The sequence below is a fragment of the Lycorma delicatula genome, chromosome 6 (assembly GCF_047948215.1).
Source record: "Lycorma delicatula isolate Av1 chromosome 6, ASM4794821v1, whole genome shotgun sequence".
NCBI lineage: Eukaryota > Metazoa > Arthropoda > Insecta > Hemiptera > Fulgoridae > Lycorma > Lycorma delicatula.
Window position 1 is genome coordinate 158,600,883 of NC_134460.1, and position 22,133 is coordinate 158,623,015.

Genomic DNA, 22,133 nt, shown 5'->3' on the forward strand with positions numbered 1-22,133 from the left:
AAGAAAGAATTACTGGAAGTATTTTACAGACATCAAAATGTGTGATTTGCAATAAATTAAAATATAAGTGCATTTGTGATTGTCTTCAATGAAGAATATGATGATTTCAACACTTTTACTTTTAAAGAAACATGCTTGCAAATTACAGAAAAACCTGTTACAGAAAGGAATGTCATATCTTCTCATCTTCTTATTCACTCATATGTTTTTTGTCAGGAGTCTTTCACTCAGAGTTCTACTTTAGAGTCACACTTAAATATTCATGTTGTCAAAAAAAAAACAACAACATTTATTCGACACAGTAATTTAAAAACACATATCTCTACTAATACAGATGAGAAAAATTTCACTTTTAATTTTTGCAAAAAAACTTTTAATGAAGGCTGTAGTTTAAAAACACATTTCTCTATTCCTACTGTTGAAGAAATTCACATGTAATTTTTGTAAGAAATCATTTAGTCAAAAGAGTAATTTTAGTAAATTTACCAATGGCATATGGCATTTCTCCACACAGTGAGAAGGAAGTGGGGAGCCTAGATCATGATAAACAACAGATATATGGGACCCAGGCCCTTGTTTGGTCTTGACTTTACACCCAAAATAAAGTTCGCCTTTGGGACTAGAGCACTACTTCACCACATACATAAAAAAAGAAGTTAAAAGATTTAAAAAAACTCTAGGCATTTTGTAACTAACGACTAATTAAAAGAAATAAAATTGTAAATATGTAACACACAAAGCACTTACAATGACATGTTTCCTGGTTCACTATCTCACAACTGGCATTGTTCTGATGAATGTATGCTGCACTAGGTAACATTTGTACATATTTATACACATCTAAATCTACACAACAATAACAACACTACTCTTTGAGTTAGCTCATTTGGTTCAATCATATTTATAATTCTCTAGGATCTTTTAGTTGACAATGAAAAAAAAAATTTTTTAATATTTATAAAAATTAAAATAACAAAGAAGCTGTAGGTAATGGAGAAATTATGAATACATATTTGAAAACAGGATAAAGAATTGCATTAAATACACCTATTGGTACTCATGAGACAAATTTTTTTTAATTTTATAATATTTAATATGACTACATATTTTTACACATTTACAATTTTATTCCTAATTTAATGTGCGATTGTTTAAAAGAAAGACTGTAGATGAGGGGAACCCTTGAAAGCACATAAGGTAAGAAGCATTATTGAATTCTGTACACTTAGTGGTAAACTGTTTATACTTTTTGTCTTTGGTGCAATTAGTACAGGAGGGAATATGGACAAATACAATAACAAAAGAATTGGTTTTGCTAATAATATATATACACTTTTTGAACTTTTACCCATTGAAATAGGTAGCTTTCTTATGAAATCTACCTAAAAATAAGATTAAGATAATAAGACTTTTTCCAACTACTAGTCCCGTTCAAACAATATTAGACTATTTTTGAATAGTGTTGTATTCTAATGTTACATGAATAGTAGACCTAGTATTGAACTTAAATGAACTCTTAAACAAAATTTAATTAATAAAGTGAAAATAGGAATTTAAAAAAAAAATCATAAAATTTATGTAAAGAAATGTATATTCCAATTAAAACAATTTGATCACATTGCATGTAAAATTTGGAAAATTAAGCCAAAATTACCTTATTGTATTGTAGTACTTTTTTGTTCGATATAAAATAAGATATTAATTTATGGTGTGTTTTACATTTAATCTACTTATGTTGTTTGGAAACTTGATTCAGTAGTTATAATAAGGATTCTAAAGTACAGAAGTAATAAAATATCGAAACACGATGTTAATCTACATCAGAGAGGACATCTGTGCATAACGCCTCTGTAATATATTTGTTCTGGACGATAATGCGAAAGTTTTTTCATGCTACAAAAAAAAAACTGCCTCAGTAATTATACTGATTTTTTTAACCGTAACCGAATCAGTAATTTACTGAATCAATTGTCATATTTAGCTTCAGAAAATTTCCTTTCATAAGCTTCTTCAGTACTGAAATTAAAAAAAAAATTGTAATTTTTAAATTAAAATAAATAATTAAATTATTTTTAAAAGAATATACAAAACATTTAGAATATTTTTAAAATAATGAACTGAATACAGATTGCTAGTAATTTATAAATAACTTTTTGTTTAAATCATAACAATTCTTGCCGTTGCATTGGTAAATTAATTACTACTAAATCTCCAAGATGGAATGTTACTTATTTGTTAAATACTCTATACTGGTTGTGAGAGCACTAAATTTCACAAACTTACTCAAAAAAGTAACTTACTGACCTGGAACTTCTTCAAAAGGGACACTACCATGTCAATCACAAAATATTTCAGCACCTATTTTCCTTAAAAGGAGCTGTGATAGTAGCTATACTGTGATTGAAATTCTTTAGAATTTAATAGAAAACAATCACAATCCCTGACCCATCATATTACGATATATTATTCATATTCAATAAAAAAAAATGCAATAATAGTGTTTGTTATCTGGGCATCCCAACACTGTAGGGGGAAGAACGGTAACGTCACCGGTCGCCACACCACACCCTCCGTTCCGAGCCCCGACGGACTTTACTGGATGTTGTCTTTAGACCCCTCTGATTACATCTCACAGTAATCAGCCAGGCCTGTCAGGATGCCACCGATGTAAAAGCCCCAAATCGAATCAAACAATAACAATATAACCGTGGCACGACGCCATTACGCCTACCTCCAACCTATCCATGCCTAGGCCGGAACCGTAGCCACCCAGGATCCTGCCGTGATCAAATACCTCAACTGAACGCCCTCTGCAGACCTACAAAACCAACCGTATCTGTTGGCTGTGGTGTTTGAATGTCTGTGAGGGTGTATTTCCCCCTTCCATGAGTAATGCACATCAACTGTATCAAGAAGGGTGGGTAGCCAGGGGTGGTTTAGTCTGTAGTGTGCAGGAACACAGTGCAAAAAAAAAAAAAAACATATTTTGAGGCAAATTAAAATACGATATTATCAAAGGTACATGTCAGTAGGCTATCTGTTATTTCTAATCAGCACATTGCAACCGGAGTGAAAAATTCATATACAAAGAATGCAGTGTCAATTCAACACTATATTCAGAACAAGGAAGTGTGTTATTTATTCCTAAGATAAGAATATCATTTTTCATAAATGGAAGTTCTAATCTTCATGCGAATTCATAAGTACAAAGAATATGCCGCCGGTTCAATAATATTTTTAATAAATACCTCGTTACTATGATTAATTATATTTTTACAATAGATTTAGATAAATTTTATTTGTTAAGATGTTTATACTATTAGTGTTATATTTAGATTTACAGTTTTAAGTTACATTTTACAACAGAACTGACATTTTAAATGCATTTACTTTTAACATCTATTTAAGAACCGATTTGTTTTATATTTTTAGACAGAATGTAATACTTAATAGTATTTATTAAGAAAAATATATTTTATAACAGCTGTTGATAATCTGTATGGCTTACATAAGCAAGAAGAAAGAGTTGCGCTCTATCATAAATAAGGTGGATATGAGACTGAACAAAATTCATTACTTTTCAATACACCACCTACTGGAAGTAATGTACAAACCCGAAACATTTTCCTGAGGTTGTTTGTTGGATTTAAGCAAGCGATGTATTTTCATCTAATGCTTCTAATGTACAGAACCCACTGCTCCTGAACATAAAAATTTGTCTTGTTGGAAAACAGCATTGTCCAGTATTCTTTAGCACACAAGAGCAGTTTTTGCACATTACTGGAGGAGATAAATACTACTTTTCAGCAGCCTGATGAGCTTTCCATCCTGCTGCAAGAATTAGGCGTCTAACAATGTCATAATTATCAATTTAAGTCCAGGCAGATAATTTTGGATCAACTTTACTTTCACTCGCTTATGATCGATCCTGTTTTTGTTTTCTTTCACTGCCACATTTTCCTTTCCTTTGAGGTGAAAATTAACCGGTTTCTTTAAATTGTTTTAAAATAGCATTCACTGCCACTTGACCAACACGACACACAGAAGCTAACTGTCATGTCCAACTGATATGCTTAGAGAGAAACAATTAGCAAACGCAATCAAAAGTTTTGTATTACAATAATTGTATTATTACAATAATGAAGCTAATCGATTAATGCCGGTTTACTTCTGGAAAATAATCTGACTTTGTGGAATGATGTAATCAAATTTATCTTTCACAAATAAAAATACAAAGGTAGTGGAAGTTATATAATAAATTTGTAGTTTAGGATGAATAGAAATCTCAAGGAAGTGAGATTTCATAAGGTAAATGCCATGCCTGATAACCTTTAGAAGCTTAGTCGCTGATCTTTCAACTCATCTAATTTATGACAAAAAAAAATCACAGAAATGTAAATATGTTAAAACATTTTAGGGCTGCAGTTACGTCAATAAGTAAGTGTTATCCATGTTAGTACGTACTTCAAATATGAGCTATATCATTAAAAATTTTGTACAGACAAACAATCAAATAAATTTCAGAATTATTTTGGTCATAGAAGGTTTATGAAAAATAAATTAGTTATCTCAATCTCTAGTAACTGAAAATGTAACAAGAACTGAGAAATGTAATTTTCTATAAAATCAAAATCATATTAATTAAAAACTAGAAAACTTAAATTTTCATTTGCATTTTCATAATTGTTCACTTTCAAGTAGGGGAGTGAATCACGTATACTCGGCAACTGTGTAAACTACAGCCTAATGTCAAACACCAAAATTTCACGGCAATTATCAGCTACAATAAAAACTTTGCATTTAAAAAACATATCTGCGTAGTATTTAGTTCAGTATCCTATACAAATATTTACCTACACCAGTAACATACGCTTTGTAATACTAAGAAAAACTTACATTTACTGTTAACAGCTAATACACAGGAACCTGATAATTAGATCAAATATGATGCTGCTTATTGGTAATACTTCAATCTTTAAATAACATATCAGACAAATATTTTCTACCGACCTCTACATACTGTTATCTTTCAGATTTTGCATCGTTGCTTCCACATGTTGTCTGGGATCGCTCTCATTTCTTTTTGTATGGAGATTTTGAATCTTCAATGAAGCTAGCGGGTATGGGAGGCTGGTATAGTTTTAACAATCGATGTGTAACTGATAAACGACTAATCACAACTAAAAATTCTTAGGTAAGGTTATGGGGGTTGTGGTAAGAAACTACTGAGACAAGCGGCAATCTTAGCTAAACAGGATTGCCACTACTGCAAAAATAAGACCTCTGGTCTTACAGACCAGTAGCTCTGTTAAAGTGTTAATTGGATGAAATTTTTTTTACATAATTTTTTATGTCAATTTATTTATTAGTTTTTAAAAGTTAATTTAATACTTTTTTTAAATATTGGATGGGCTTAATAAAAAGGCTGTAATATTATAAAAAATAAAATAAAAACATAGATACAATACAACCCAAATAATCATATAAAATATTTAGGAATAATGATAATAAAATGATATAGAGGAGATTTATATTGTTTGAAAAATGCCAACATCAGTATGACTGGGCGTCTAGAAAATCATTCATAAAATAATATTGTTATAATAGCCTTGAACACTATCTTATATATATATATATGTCAAAGAACTTCAGAAACTCGTTAAAAGAAAAAGAAAAACTAATAGAATTATTCGATGCGGGGTCTTGTACCATCAAGAAGTACACATAATTCTAGATTTAAATCAACCAATTAACAATAACAAACGAAATAAAAGCTTAAAAAACATACACTCCTAGAATACAAACTTCGTAACAACAACCCCATTGCCCAATATCTTACCACACTTGCCAACTGCTACAACCCACTATATCTTTAATAACATCTTCAAAAACGATTATGTTGATTAATCATTTAACACTTTTGTTTAAATTTATAAATACGATATTTTTCAAGTATATTAATTTTTTTACTGTTTATTTTTATAATCAGTAATTTACTACGCTTACATTGCAATTAAATTATTAGTTCCATCTATGTCGCAGACGGTTTACATAAATCTCAATCGTAAAAAAAGAACGAGATAAATTAACGAGCTCTTCTTCAGCAAACGTATGTATGACACATACACATTACATAATATTTGTTACATGATTTGTTTTAGAAAGTGAGACAAATCACAATTTAAAGTGATTCACAATATTGTGAATCAGTATTCACAATATTTAAACGATACTTTTCTTTATTGCAATTCAAAATGAGATAAATTCCTTTTTAAACACATGAGAAATTAAAGTTTGTCATTAAAACAGGATATTAAGTGTAATAAAAGGTAAACACAAGGTGATAAAATAAAATGTATTTATATAACGCTTAAAAATTCTAATGTAATTTTGTTTCAAATTTACTGTAATAACCAGGGAAATTTTAATTATGTAGAACTCAATAGTAGTTTTAACATTAGTTATTTTAACAATTCATGAGATATACTTCAGTAACCGGTGAAAAGCAAAAATATATATACAAAATTATATATGTGCAAAATATATGTATATTATTTAATGTATATATATGCAAAAATATATACTTCAGTGTTAAAGCAAAAATTATTGGCTATTACTCAAATAGATACTATTCGGAAATTATTTATTACTAGTTGAAAATTCTTTTTCAAACTTTCTAGTATGAGAGAATTAAGATTACAATCACTGAACATACAATTTCACATAAGAAAGAAAATTAGTTACTGGAATGAAAAGATATTCATCCAATTCTTTATCACAATCTATAAATTTCTTGAATAACAGTAAATTTTTACTGATTTCCATTAAAAAAAGCTCGCTCACAGTACAACTGCTCATTACTTTATAACACAACTGTTATTCAGCTACTGTATAAGAGCTGCGTAAAAACTAGAATTTATGAAAAAACTTCTATATCGACATTACCTTATCAAAATATTTATTATACATTTACATTAATGAAAAAAAAAAAAACTAGCTTGAAGATATCATTTTTTTTTTAATTACTAGTGTAAAAAGACTGATTACAATCTATTTGTATGAATGCATTGAATCCAACAAAAGAATTAATAAAATATAGAACTCACTTTATACAAATGACCTATGTCACATGTTGTGACCGCTCTTCTGTCAGGACTGTACATAACTTCCTGGTGAAGACAAATGATGAGCTTCTATTGATTGTTGTAAAGTGATAAATCGCTTTATTTCAGCTTCTAATTCCTAAAAAAAAAAAAAAAAAAAACTACGAACTAATATGAAAAAAATTGTACAATAGCTGCTGATACAGAGGAAACTGCATTAAAACAACTACTGGAGAAATAAATGTTGTTAGTACCTCCAGTAGTTTTATTTATTTAAAAAAATTCAAACAATCATTCAATTGTTTTCTGCCTTTCTCCCAATGTAACCTATTGAAATGAAACCCCTACTCACGCTCTTCTTGTTGCAACTGCCTGCTGGTAAAACAGCTTCAAATAACATCACAACTCATAATTTAATATATTTTTATCCCTTTCATTAATTTAATGTGCGGAGGAGTGAATTTATATGGAGGAGTAAATAATTACAAATATTAATTCTCTTGACTTGGTGGCCAAATAGATGCAACTGCTTCTTACATTCCTACACTTGTAATTTTTAAGGTGCAATGTAACTTTTTTTTTAACAGAGCTGTATTTTTGACAGAATGCAGATTTAAAAAAAAAAAAAAAATGTTTATATCCTTCAACAATGATTCGTAGATCTAATTATTTATTACTAAGAAAAAGAACAAATTTTTTCCTTTTCCAATTATTAGAAATGTATTATGATGAATTATTTAAAAAAGTACTTTTTTATTTGAATTATCTAGAGCTTTAAAATAAATTTTGATTTATTTTTACCAAACAATCATAAAAAATAATTGTTTTATTGTTCAAACTAAATCAATTTATTCATAAAACACATTATATGCATGCAGTCACTACTACCCGAAGAGTGGTCATCCCCATAGCTCTTATTCTTTCAGTATGGAAGTCTGTATATCTTCAAATACTATCATTCTACATCAATCACTCTCTTCATAGAATATTCAAGCTCTGACTGAATTGTAATAATTAAATAACTCCAAAATTAACAAAATTTTAAATGATTAGAATGTTAGAGAATTTAAACCTAATCTCTCTAATCAGTAGTTCTTAAAAATCTTTCATTTCTAATACACATATAATTAAAATAATTTATCAATTATTTCTCACTGATAATGAACAGTAATTTTGTGCTCCTGCAGTTTTTATGGATATCTATTATTTTTATCACAAACTGTTGTTCTTGCATTCATAATAGAATTAATTACCTACTACATATTTGAAATTCATTAAAAAATGTAAAACCCTGATAATTCTCAACATCATCCATTTTTATTTCATGTAAACTTTTATGCTTTGATATGAAATTTAGTACAAACACAGTTCTATATGGCAAAACATATCTTAATACTATTCAATTATTGTGATAAAGAACACTTTATTATTCTAATTCAGTTCAGTTATGATAGAATAAATATTTTCATTCATTGTTATAGCAGTATATCTTCAGTTCACTCTCTTTTGAGGATAGAACAGTTTGTCTTAATTTTTCTGTATTTACTATTGAGTGTCCACACGTGTGATAATGGATAGTGTTAAACAGCATTCTGTAGGAAAGGACAAAAAGCAAGATACTGTAAGCATTACAAGTGACATAAAATAATCACCAGACAAACATAAGCTAATGCAATTCCTTATGAACAAAAGCAGAGCTTCCAAAAGCAATCTTTTTCAGTCACAAAAACTCACCTTCCAGAAATTATGACAGATCAAAATTTTATCTTTGAAAAGTGGAAACAATTTTTGGTAAACAGTATAGGGGAAAGTTATTTTCAACATGATCTTACAACCAACAATGAAATTAATAAGCAACATAATTAGGCTGGGGTCACAGGGTCAACTATTTATGGATTAAATTGTTTAGTAGTGTCAGTTTGGAAAAGCGATTTATCATTGATTACACAATTTAGCCAATTAGAAATCGTAATACTTGTACACTAAGGATCAACTTGTGTCTAATGCACTTGTTAGATGCTTAGGGATAGAATAAATTATTTTTAAATTTAATATTTGCATGCAATTAAGAAACATATTGAAATTAATCAAGCAAATTAAAACATCATTAATTAGCAACAGAATTTAAATATGAAAAATTATTTTTAAAACCCAAACACAATTATCTGAAAAGAAAAAAGTGGGTGTTTTACAGAAACAATTTATCAGAGGGAATTAAAATTAAATTTGAAAGAATGAAAAGAAGAATAAACAGAATCTGAATCTATTAGAATATTAAATTTTTTAAGTAAATAACAGTTTTAGAGTCCATTCACCACTAAGTAAAAGATTATGTTGCCCCAATTTCTAATGTTAAGCTAATATAATTACGGTAGTACAGGATAATTGCAAATATATGATTTTGTATGAAGGTAAGATATTGTAAAAGGGTTGGGATACTGAAAAAGTCCATTATAAATAATGTATTATTAAAAATTTAAGTTGGATAAATAGAAAACCGATGACTGGTTAATTTTCTTTCTTAGTATAAATATTTGCTAAGGGTGAATTTATAATGGCTATCTAAATTATAATCACACAGTTTTCAACTGCTGGTAAACCAAATATAAAATGCGGTAGTGGGTTTTCATGTGGTATAATTCATATTTATACTTTGTCAATTCATTTTTTAAAGTTTCAACCATCACACTGACACAAACAGATCATCCCAGAAACAACAAATTGAAAACCACTTTCATCCCAGAAAGAAAGAACACCATGGTGAGAAATAAATGTCTTCTTCATTCTTTATTAGTTTATCACGGTATGAATTAAAATATTTTAAGTTTATTTACGACTGGCGGTTTCCAAAAAAGAAATAGCTCATGAGCACAATGAACCAAACTTTGGTTCAAAAAACAACTTTGATTGTGAAAATAAGATAATACATTTACTATATTTGATAATAAATCTACTGAACATAGTTAAGTCAGTATCCTGGATTCACAAACCAGACCTCATATCTTGAATATGACATTTTAGAGATCTCGATGACAATCAAAGTACTCTGCTGCTGTCTCTCAGGTACGTTTCATGATACTACATAGTCTCCTGTGTAACATTCACACTCTCCTGATAAATTGCATTTTTAAGATGCGAGAAAAACTTGAACTTTAAAATTGCCCCTCCTACCCATAAAAGTCTACCACAGAAAGGTCCGGAATTGAGAGTGCCATTCATTGTTACCAAACCAAGAGAAAACGTTTTCGGGGAATGCAGCACGAAGGGTGATTCATGGCATATAGCTGTGGCACTGTCCAACTGAAAGCAAGCTCTCGCAACAATCTAGTTGCAATATCTGAACTCAGGTACAAAAAGGTTTCCAACAGTTATAATGTTCACAGAACCTATAATCAACCGGAAAAAATATCCTGAGCTGAAATGGCACACCACACATCAGTACAGTAAAGTGTAGTGGCCACTTGTAGTCTGTATGGATTTGTCGGTGATCAGTATAAGCAGTTTTGTCTGTTTGGAGTTGTTGAATAAGAATATTGCTTCATCACACAGGATTAGGTACTTCTAAAGATCATCGTGTGCATGATACAGCTGCACCATCTCTTTGCAACAACAGATGCCCAACAGTTAATTCCTAGATGATTTGTGGTGTCGCGGGAAATGCTGCTGCATTGATTGACATGGACTTTTCTCTAAGGCTATCCTTACACACTTTATATTTTCAGATGGATAGGATAGGATAACGTTTCAATTAGTACTAGCTTTAATGTGAATGAATCCAGATTAAGTTTTCCCAGTATTTTTTAATCAGTTTCTTCCTAATGCTAATGGCTGTATGAGGCCTGGCATTGTCATGAAGGATAATCATCTCTGATTGGCAGATGCTGCTTTCACTTTGACCAAGAGCTTGTAATAGAATGCAAAATTCACAATGCAATGTTCAAGGAGAAAATCTATAAGCAATATACTTTCCAGTTCCTAGACATGGTTTTGAGGACTTTTCAAGCTGACTGACATGATTTTGCCTACACCATCTGTATTTACCGATTTTGACTTTAATGTAGCGACAGACCCATGTCTTACTATATGCAAGTACTCAATGCAAAAAATTATTTCCCTCTGGTCAAAATCAAATTCAGGAGTCTTTGGCAAATTAAATGTCAGGCCGGTTTCCAATTTTAGGATAATACTTAGAACCCACCTCACACAGACTTTGAAGAACCCATGACACTTGGAACAGATACTTGTGGAATGGAATAGGTACTTCTTTGACTGCTATTTTCTTCTGAAGCAAATTCATCAACTGTAAGATCTTCAAAGAGGCCACAGGTGGATCGACACACTTGTCCTTGAAGAGACATCCTTGATTTGTACTTGTCCTCGAGTGCTATTGTGACTTTCACTTTCTATAGTTTCACACCCTCCTTTAAATTTGGTAATATAATCTTAGACTAGGGTATGTGACATTATAGTCCCAAATGTGCATGCTCACACTCATTTGTGAGAAACTTCAAGATATGTTGCACAACCGATGATGGAACCCCTTGCTCTGACATGATTCTACTGATCAGAGGAACATGAATGCTCTGGGGTGGTTGAAACATTTATTACCTCTACTGTCAATATCCATTTTTATCAGCCCACTTACACTCACACACAAGACATGAAGACAAAATTCCAATTAAATTGACCCTCAGAATTCAACATGAAAATGTTAAATTGAAATTGATTACATCAATAAAAGGTAAAACAAACATTCAACTCTTTGGATTATTATTCAATAATAATATTACCGTACACTGTAAAGTGAAGTCACAAAATTATTGCAAATTAGATTACATACTTTTTGTGACTGCTTTCAAGCACTGAAAAATTCTCAGTGTATGGATTTTTTTTTCTTAATGCGTACCTTGCAAATGCTCATATGTTATATTGCGCAGTAAATCAAACTTTAATTTTAAATTAATATCACAGTTTTTATTATCTTCTGTATATAATCTTTTAACAATAATAATAAACTACAACAATTTAATACTCCTAGAAAATATGAGAACCTAATTCAAATTACCACAATCATGATGAATTACAAAAGCAAGTTAAAAAAAGTAATGTTCTTCCTTAATCATAAAAACTCACTACACAAAATAAATGCAGTCAGCCACGATCAATAATTAATGGTTTATATTTTAAGAGACATTTAGCAAATATTTTGCCAATCAATTCAATACCTATAATTTTCATTTCTGCAATGGTAGTTGCTTATATAAGTGCGATTTATTAATTACTTTTAAAATTGATGATTATTGATTTAAGTGTTTAACAATAACCTACAACTTGTATAAATTGATAAAGAAGGGAAATCAACTATGTGGAATGATATTAAAAAAATCTCAAGTTGTAATGATACTTAAAACTGAAATCTTTATTTGGCTAAAAGTAAATAAAAGATGCTGGGTAAATAATTTCAAAACGTACTTTCTAAAACATTACCAATGGAAATGAATTTCTAACATTAAATTTATCTATCTAATTATTAACCTTTTAGTGATTACAGGATTACACCCAACCACAGTCTTCTTTTTCACCAAAAGGAGAAGTTAAGTTTTTGACATGTGAAAAATACAAAGCCTAACCTTAATCTTTGCCATAGAGGTATTGGTTAAAAATAAACAGAAATCAGCCACTACTAGAAATGGCTGAAAATACAAGACAAATAAATTATATTAGAACAAAAACACGATTAAATTAGAATTACAATTTCTTCTATAAGAAACTACTATTAAACAAAGAATAGAAAATTTACTGCAGGTAAAGTAGTGCGAATATGTATTTTCAAATGTTTATTTATAACACCCCTTAATTGTGCATAGAGATCCAGGAGCAATTCTAATGATGTTATGCCATCTGTGGCAGATATTACTTCTTGCAATACCTTTTGTAGAGTATTCCTGTTCACAACAACTTGTTTTTTAACGGAATTTGTATTAGACATACAACCTGTAAAAGGAAATAAAAAAGGTTTAGCATGTTTATATGTCATATGAATCCCATAAAATTTATAATTATAGAAAAATTGTAATTAAATATTATTGAATGTTCTGATTCAGTGAGTTTAAAGAATATATACAGAATAAACATACACATTTACCATATTAATAAAATATTTTCATGAATTAAAATATGCTGCAACATAACCGACAGGAAGACAAATTATTTTAGTCAGAACAGATTCAAAACTCAACAGCTAAGATTACGTGCACCTATTTATTATTTTTTCTTTTAAATTAATTTTATAATTTTTAAGTCAAATTTAACCCACCGGACATAAACACACTCAATTTTTGTGTAAATAAACCCTTTATTTTATCTATTATTAAGTATATAAAACCAGAAATAATTTCACATTAACAAAAAAATTCAATTATCGCAAAGAAATAAAATGGTTAGTTTACACCTTTGGCAAAAAGCATGCAAGAAATGTAATTTTCTGAAGAATACAGGAAGACATATGAACAGTTTATAATTACAATGTATTAACTGAAAGTAATACAGCTGCAAATAAACCAATTCAATTTCTATATTTTTCTTCTTTTTTAAAAAAAAAAAAATTTATTTTCTTTGCTGTGAATGAAATTCTTGAAAACATTTTGAATGTAGGTGCACGTTAACACTTTATACATGAATAAATTGTATGGTTTTTGCATAGCTTACATCTTCGTCTAGCTTTTCCACAGCTCTGAAATAATGTGCCCTATTTGATCATAATGAACATCTTCTGGCAAACTGTTTTTTGACGGATGACCATTTATGGCAATATTTTGTTGCCATTTATGGTGAAGAAAAAAATCTTTACTTTTTTCACCATTCTCAGCAATGCTTCATGGTATTTTTATTTCTTCAGTGATAATATAAGAGAAGACCTAAAATCAATTTGACCAATTTTATTTGCAAGTCTGTACATTCTCCATATATTTACAATAGAATCTACAGCATTTGTAAACAATGGCTACCATCATTTTTTTCTACGCACTCGAATTCTATAATTTCCAATATCATTGTCACAAGAATCAACACCATCTACATTTTTAGTATATTCTGGTATCATTAATGGATGAGTAGTAATGGCGTGTTTTCTTTCTTTTTGGCTGCATCTTTTCATATTTGATAATGGATATATGCCATAGTGGTTACTGGTAACTGTTACCGCTGTATTATCATTCCATGTACCAACTGCGAAATTTGTTTTTTCATCAAATGTGCCTCTATTCATTTTCTGCAATTCTTAGGAACTGTTTAATGGGTAATTAGGAAGTCTATTTTCACTGACAGTGCCAGTTACAAGCAAGTTTCTGTTAGGTTTACTTTTTTGGTTTCTCCCTGCAACTGGATTTTTGAACATCAATGTCTTTTTCAGTATGAAAATAAATCTCAAACATACCTGCTATATCGGTTGTACCTGTTGAAGAGGTCTCAGTTAGCAAATTTTCATCAATATCTTCTTCATCAGTAAGTTCATCAACTTTAGGTCGAATATAAGTTGCATCTACGGCAGTTGCTTGTGAAATATTATCTTCATTTTCTAAAATGCAATACAATTCTTCAAGTGTCAATGGATTTTCAAAATTCAACATTTTAACAAATTCTTACACTTCAATAAAACAAAATTAATACTTTTAAATATAATGAATGGGTATCACAAAACATACCACTTCACTAACATATGAAATTGACTGGGCACATGGTCATAGAACTGAACATTTAATAAAATAATAATTTCTATAAAAAAGTAAAATCAAAACAAGATGTAATGACTAACGAAAACGCTGAATCAATGTGATAAAATGATAGACAAAACAAAAATTTAATGATTCAAACATAAAACACTATAACACGGAATTGCAAAGTTACTATTTGTAATGTAAGAATAACATGTTGCATGCCTAGCATGTGATTCACTGCATAAGCCATCATCACACCATTATTTTTAACAACCAGTATTCATTATGTCTAAAAATAAATAATTTTCATGAAATAATGATAAAAGAAACCCTTAAATAAGTAAATAAAATAGAATTTTTTTTTTTTTAACAAGCATATAGCGATCATTATATACCTTATACAGGAGGAGTTAACGATCTCATAAAATACCAAATTGATATGCAAATAAACTCTCTAATTAAAATCCTATTACAAAGTAATTTTCTTTGTGATTACAACACCTAAGAAAATAAAGGCAATTGCACAAAGTGTGAAAAATCTCATAGAAATTAAAAAAAAACAAATGCTTATGAAAAGGTTTGTTTATGAACCATTGGTTGTTCATCAGTTAATGCCATACACTATATTTGATATTTATTTATTCAGAGTAAATTACATGTATATATAATTTATAAAAGCAGAAGTGCTTTTTGTACTTGTTCGCCTCCTACTATTATATAAATTTAATAGATAAAAGTAAAACAGAATGTTTACTTCAACTATGGCTTATTTCCAAACTTCTAAAATAAATCAATTTTTTTTTTTATTCAGTTACACTGACTTGATTTTATCCCTTTTAATTCTTTTTTGTTTCAGATATTTATTTTAATAATTTATTTTTTCATTAAAATTTGTCCTTATTTTTATGATGATTACTGATTTATATACCTTAAGCCTACATATATGCTCCTTTTGCCAATTTCTTTGGCTATTTCAGGTATTTTACACAGATATTCATTGTTAAGAACTTAGTGCATGTTTGTGATATATGATTTCTCTCGTTCCTTTTTTTTCATTAGTTTTTGACTGCAATGTTACAAAACAGTTTTCTAAACCTTGTCTCATGAAACCGTGCAGCAAGCCAAAACGTAACAGTATGATGATTATAATTTAATTAAAATTAGTGCAATCCATTCAAGAAAAAAACACTTCTCTTTACTTGTAATATAAAAATGAAGCAAAACTAATTTGTAATACAAAAATCGGAAACTTGCTGTAAAATGTTACCGCTATAACAAGCAAAACAGAAAAAAAACTTTACCTCAATGCACTTCTTCAATAACCAATAATCTGCTGTCTGTTGAATTATTGCCATCATTTTCCCCAAATTTATTACAATAAAGAAAGAAACTACTATTAAACAAAGAATGAAAACTTACTACAGGTAAAGTAGTACGAATATGCGTTTTCAAATGTTTATTTATAACACAATTTAATTGTACACAGAGGTAACATTAAATAGATACAATACACAGGATTATGCATAAAGATAACAATCCCATAATACTGAACACAGGTGGGTAATCCACCTCAATACCATTTTCTCACAATTGTCTGCGTTTTTCCATTTTTAATTACATGTTGAATACAATTTTTTCAAGCATTTGCATGTACTCTTATCTATTAACACCTTTTATCAATATATTTTTTACACCACTTAACTTAAATTTTGTATTACTATTTCCAATGTATGTTTTGACTTGTGCCCATTATCAATTCTATCAGGTTAAAATTGCAATGGTATGGAGGACGGCGCATCATGACACAATCTTTTGATTTTCAATTTCATCTACTTGATAATGAATATATATTTTATTTAATTGATTTTACTATTTTTGAAAAGTTTTACTTTTAAAATGTTCTTGGTATATGAAATTTTATTTAATTTTAACCACTCAGCAATTTCCAATTTTCAGTTCAAAGGGTTTAGAATTTTTTCAGTTTTCAGACAATGGTATGGCGCATATCCTTCAGCAACAATTTTTTAAACCACTGCATAAAATTGTCAACATTATTTCATCATTGGGAAGACGTAGATTCAAATACCCATAAACCACCATTCATTCATTCTTAATTCAGCAGTGATTTTTTCAATACGCTGATTCCAACACATATAAGAATCAAATATAATGCCTTAATACTTAGCACTATTTATTTTAATAGCAATGTATAGATCATTTAAATACGAAGCTAAGGGTTCAAAAAATGGTAGTGTCACTGTGTCATGCAAATGGAGGAAACCATTTTTTCATTTAACTGTTAGCTTATTTGCAAGGAACCACTGGACGATTGAAGGAAAATCAGAACTAACGTTATTAAACAGTGTTCCAACTTTAGCTGGGTAAAAAACAGCAACATTATCTCCAAAGGAAAGAATGTCCCTATTGCAGAATCTATCTGCAATTTGGTATATATCATTTATATACAGGATAAATAGTAATGGGCTGAGTACTGAGGTACTACTCCGTACTCTATTTTAATCTCAGAACTCACACATTCCAAAATTTTTATTTTTCAATATATATCTGTGAGATAACTTTCCAATAATTTATATGAGTTTCCCGAAATCCCAGTTTTTTCAACCTAACTAATAACATTGCATCATCTAGAGTATCAAAAGCCTTAGCAAAGTCAAGAAATGTATACATCATACATGGTCCAATACAATCAAGAGAGTTTTAATTATCTCTGCGGGTTTTACTAGGGCATCTTCTACAGATCTATTATGTCTAAACCCAAGTTGTCTGTCATTCAATACTTTTTTTTATTTATTTACAAATAAATGAAAGTTTTCTTTCTTTGAGAATAGTTTTAAATATCTTACTAATACAGATAATAGTGAAATCGGTCTGCAGTTAGCTATTTTTTTTTGTTATCTCCACTTATGTTTTTTTAATGCTTTCTGCACTGAACACCAAGATAAATTATTATTTCGTGCAATCGCTTTGGCCGATTGTTGATTATTAACAGAAATTTCTGCAATATTCCTTTTTCAAAAACTTCTTCTGTACTGGGCCAGCCAGGTTTTTAATAATCTAAAATGCTACCAGTGTGTAAAACTTTTTCTATTAAATTTGTGACTATGATCCTAAAAATTGTATGATTAGGATGCTGCACATTAAATGCATTAGATGTTCCTTTGTATGCTTTTATTTCTCCAAATAAAAAGTCTATCTCCTCTTTCTTGAACTGAGAAAACACTGTTTTTACTCAAAGAGTTTTTATTCGTAGATTATGAATTTTTAACAGTTAAAAAACAAAACCCACATTCTAATTCAAGTTAAACTTCTTTAATCAAAATTTAAAAAAAAATAGTTTTTAGTTTTGTAATTTAAACTCTTTTAAACTTACTAGTAGAAAAATAGCAAAAATTCATCTAAAAAATAACACTAATACAATTACATTTCAGTATTCATCAGCAAAATCAACAATGAAAATAAATTTTGAAAAATGTAACTTACGTTTGTTTAATTGTTGATCAGCTATTGACATTGCCAACTTATGAAATAAAAATTACTTTATTAAATTTTTTATGAAATAAAATTCTAATGTAAAAAAATAAGTAAAATAATTATTTAATTATTTCTAAATTCAAGTCTAAGTTTAATAAAAATAAGTAGTTTAAAAATGTTAATAGTTCATTTTTTCAATTTTTAATAACATAATGATATTTGTGGCTGCCATTTTGGTTTAAAGTCAAGAGTTTAATTTGGAAACTGTTTTGCTTGTCTTGCAAAGACCATTAAAACAATGTATTACATGATCATTTGCTCCATCAAAAGTTTTCAACTGCCCCTGCTACCTGTCCACCCTGAAGGCCGAATACTCTAAATTGAGGCTCACCGAGTTAACTTATCTTAACGAAGAAAATTTTCAAAGAGAAACTCAGGATACTTCAAATAAAACAATTAAAGGGGAGCATACATCCACAGTTCTAACTACCTGAAACAAACACACTGTTGGCTGCATTTTGGATTGGGCGATCAGAATTTGGTTTCTCGTCTCATCAAGCTCTTTAAAATGATATATCAAATGACCAAGGTCCCAATTGAAATTGTTGAGTTGTCCCCCACAATCCAAAAATCAAAGAATAAAATATACATTCTGGTTATTGATTTAAATTTGTGTTAGTTTTTTCTGCTAATTATTATTATGCTTCAGGAAGTAGCCCCCTTGGTATAAGGATGAATGCAGCAAACCGCATCCAACTATCTCAATTATAAAAGAAGTTAGAGGGGGAGTAAGTTACTTTTCAGCCACCTGATTGGTGTGTGTGTGTGTGTGTGTGTGTGTGTGTGTGCGTGTGTACACACACAGGATAATCCTGACATGTATCATTAATTGCCTTTTAGCTGATAGTTATAAGGTTTTTTCCTTAGGCCCACTTCTCCCAAATCATGTCACCTGATGGTATTTTATTGTATTTTTAAAATGTTATGTCTAAAACTGTTGCTTTTCTATAGCACTAATTTTTTTTTTATCAATACTAAAAACCAAAACAGTACTTTATCTTTTTTAATAGAAATAAGATTTTTCTGGAAAATCACTATTCATTTTTCAAACCAAAGAAGAAATGAAGATTACCATAAGTAAATGAATTATTGACTATTTTTACGAATAGTAATAAAAAATAATATTTTAATGAATATAAATGACTATTTTTACAAATAGCAGTAGAATAAATTATACCATGACTGGTTTCTCCAGGGGAGGAAGTAATGGAAAATATTATATACCAATTGAATAAAAAAAAATAAGCCAACACCAGCGACATAAAACTTGAAAATGTAATATCTAGGCAAGCATGGTTTCCACGTATTGCGAAAAATTGAGCTTTTAAAGAAATAATTCAAAATGAAAAAAAAAGGTTGTAGATAATGTGGAGGAAACATTTTACTGGAGTATAATCATATTTCTTTACAGTAATCACAATATAACACCAATCTTAATAAGATTGAAATAAATGATAAAATGGCAAAAAAAAAAACAGTCCGTCCTTACAACACAAGAAGGATTTGTCAGAACCTTTTTGGAATATGTAAGGCAGTAAAACTGAAGGTATGTAGCAGTCAAAACAACGATCAAAACTAATTGTAAATACTAAGCCATACCCAACTGCACCACAGTCAGGAAGTGGAAAAACTCTGGTGAGGGAAGCATCAAATACCAAAACCTTAGTAAGTACAAACTTGTTTTTTTTCTACTAAGTAGTTATATAATAAATAAGGCTCACTTTTATTTCTACTTATTTTTGGCGATGTTGTACCCTCAGTAGATGATGTTTTGGAGGGATCACATTCAATCTCATCCCTACAAGATTCACTAGTCATTTCCTCTTCTTCCTCAGAAGTAAATACTGCATCTGCATCTAAATCCATATCATTAATTTTCTCCTCTTTTACTTCTTCTGCATTACCAATAATCAGGGAGATTTGGTCATTGTCACCTACACATTCAATTACCAAACAACAATAAATAAACATTCTTTAACAAAACTTTTTTTGAGGAAAAAATAATAAATAAGAATATCTTATTGATACAATACACAGTTCCTGATATAAATGAAAAATATTTACTAGCTTCCATCTTTATATGTTTTAATTAAGATTATACCTGAAATCACAAATTCAGAATAAAATCGATCAGAATCTATTATTTTACTTTTAATTATAAGCTTAATTACAATTAGAACTCACTTTCTAGACATAGATAAATGAAATATTGTATTAAGTTATGGTAAAAAAAAGAAAGAAGTGTTAAAACTCAGAAATAATTTACTTGAGAGTAATTACTAAGGGAGAAAAAAAGAGTTGAAAAGATCCTAATCCAAGGAAGTTATAATAAAAATAAAGCACAGATTGGAAACTAATATATTTAAAGTTCGTTACATCAACATAATAAGTTCAAAATTATGGATTATTATGGCTATCAACATAAGTTCAAAAGGTAATCATCCAATCAAAAAAATAAAACAAAACTATTAAGACATGATAAGAGTGGTTGAGTAAATAAAATACTCAACCTTGGTAATGACTGTTAATTTTCTACTGTTTTATGGTATGGACATTCCACCACATCCTCAACCTACACACATCACATAGTTGAAATTTCTTATGTTCTGTTGTGTCTTAAGATATAGATTTGTAGACAAAAATATATTCTGGGTTTCATATTTCTTGCATACTAAACAACAATTTTGTGAAAAAAAATATATAACATCCATTTTTTATATATTTTTATCATTTATTCCTTTTGGGTAAGTGACAAGATACAGTAGGGTGTAAATTAATCTGAATGGAGATGTTATTTAATAAAAACTACCCTTTTCTTTACAAAAAATCATATCTGTACAATTTGTAAATAATATCTAGGAATTACCTTTATTCTTAATCACTTCAAGTACACAATTTAGCATAGATTAAACAAGGGTAATACACATTTTGATTTCTTCATCATGAAATCATACCAACATTATTGCTTTACGGAGGACAATTTTTGTGGTACAATTTTTTTTGAAGAGTCATTTTTTGACTACTATTCAACGATTTTCAATTGGGTTAGGTTTAGGGAGTTGCCTGGCCACGGGAGCACTTTAATAGTTTTATTCTTTAAAAAATTTTTCTACTTCTTTGGCAGTATGGAATGGCACCAAATCTTGTTGAAACACTTCACTGCCTTGTGGGAATTGTTTTGAATCCTTCCTTCAGAATCTTGATACTTCCCTAACTTTTTTACATATCACCTATTGGAACTGATGAACTAGGGCCTTCAAACATGAAACAACCCAAAAATCTTTTCTGGGAATTAACTAATTGTCAGATATGAGCCAGTGATGTATTTTCATCTGATGCTTTTCCAAAGTATGGGCTTTGTCCCTGAATATAAAAATGTGACTTGGAAAACGTTATATTTTTCCCGACTTCTTTGATCTAGTTAGCACACAAGACCTTTTTTTTGCACACTGCTGAGATTAAAAGCAGCTTTTTCCTAGCTGACGAGAGCTTTCCAGCCAGTGAAAATTTTTCTTTCCATCATGTGTATATCTGCTCCAATGCCAGCTGATTTAAATCCACAGCAGCTAATTTTGGATCAAGTTTACTTTTTCTCACCAACCAACCAATCCTGTGTTTTTCTTTTATGATCACATTTGCTTATCCTTTAAGTTGGAAAGGAACCAGTTTCTTTAAACTGTTTTAAAATACCATTCATTGTCCCTAGTCTAACACTACACTCAGAAGCTATTTGTCATTATGTCATTTAGATATGCTCAGAAAG

General features: G+C 29.4%; 1 protein-coding gene across 1 annotated transcript; it reads right to left on the minus strand.

Annotated features, from left to right (window-relative positions):
• Nucleotides 1–7,137: 7,137 nt before the first annotated feature.
• LOC142327053 (uncharacterized) lies at nt 7,138–20,270 on the minus strand. Its single transcript, XM_075369825.1, has 3 exons — nt 20,092–20,270; nt 12,904–13,097; nt 7,138–7,242 (listed from the first exon to the last, which is right to left on the minus strand). Exons 1-3 carry the CDS (start codon nt 20,234–20,236, stop codon nt 7,150–7,152), a joined length of 432 nt encoding a protein of 143 aa, XP_075225940.1. The 5' UTR covers nt 20,237–20,270; the 3' UTR covers nt 7,138–7,149.
• Between the last annotated feature and the right edge of the window lie 1,863 nt (nt 20,271–22,133).

What these genes read in the sequence shown, in the direction of transcription:
- LOC142327053 (XM_075369825.1), bottom strand. Translation starts at nt 20,236, where the DNA reads ATGGATTTAGATGCAGATGCAGTATTTACTTCTGAGGAAGAAGAGGAA. An exon ending in AAAAATAAGTAGAAATAAAA is followed by an intron (nt 13,098 to 20,091) that starts GTGAGCCTTATT and finishes TTCCTTTTACAG; the next exon opens with GTTGTATGTCTAATACAAAT. An exon ending in TTCGCACTACTTTACCTGCA is followed by an intron (nt 7,243 to 12,903) that starts GTAAATTTTCTA and finishes TTTTTTTTTTAG; the next exon opens with GAATTAGAAGCTGAAATAAA.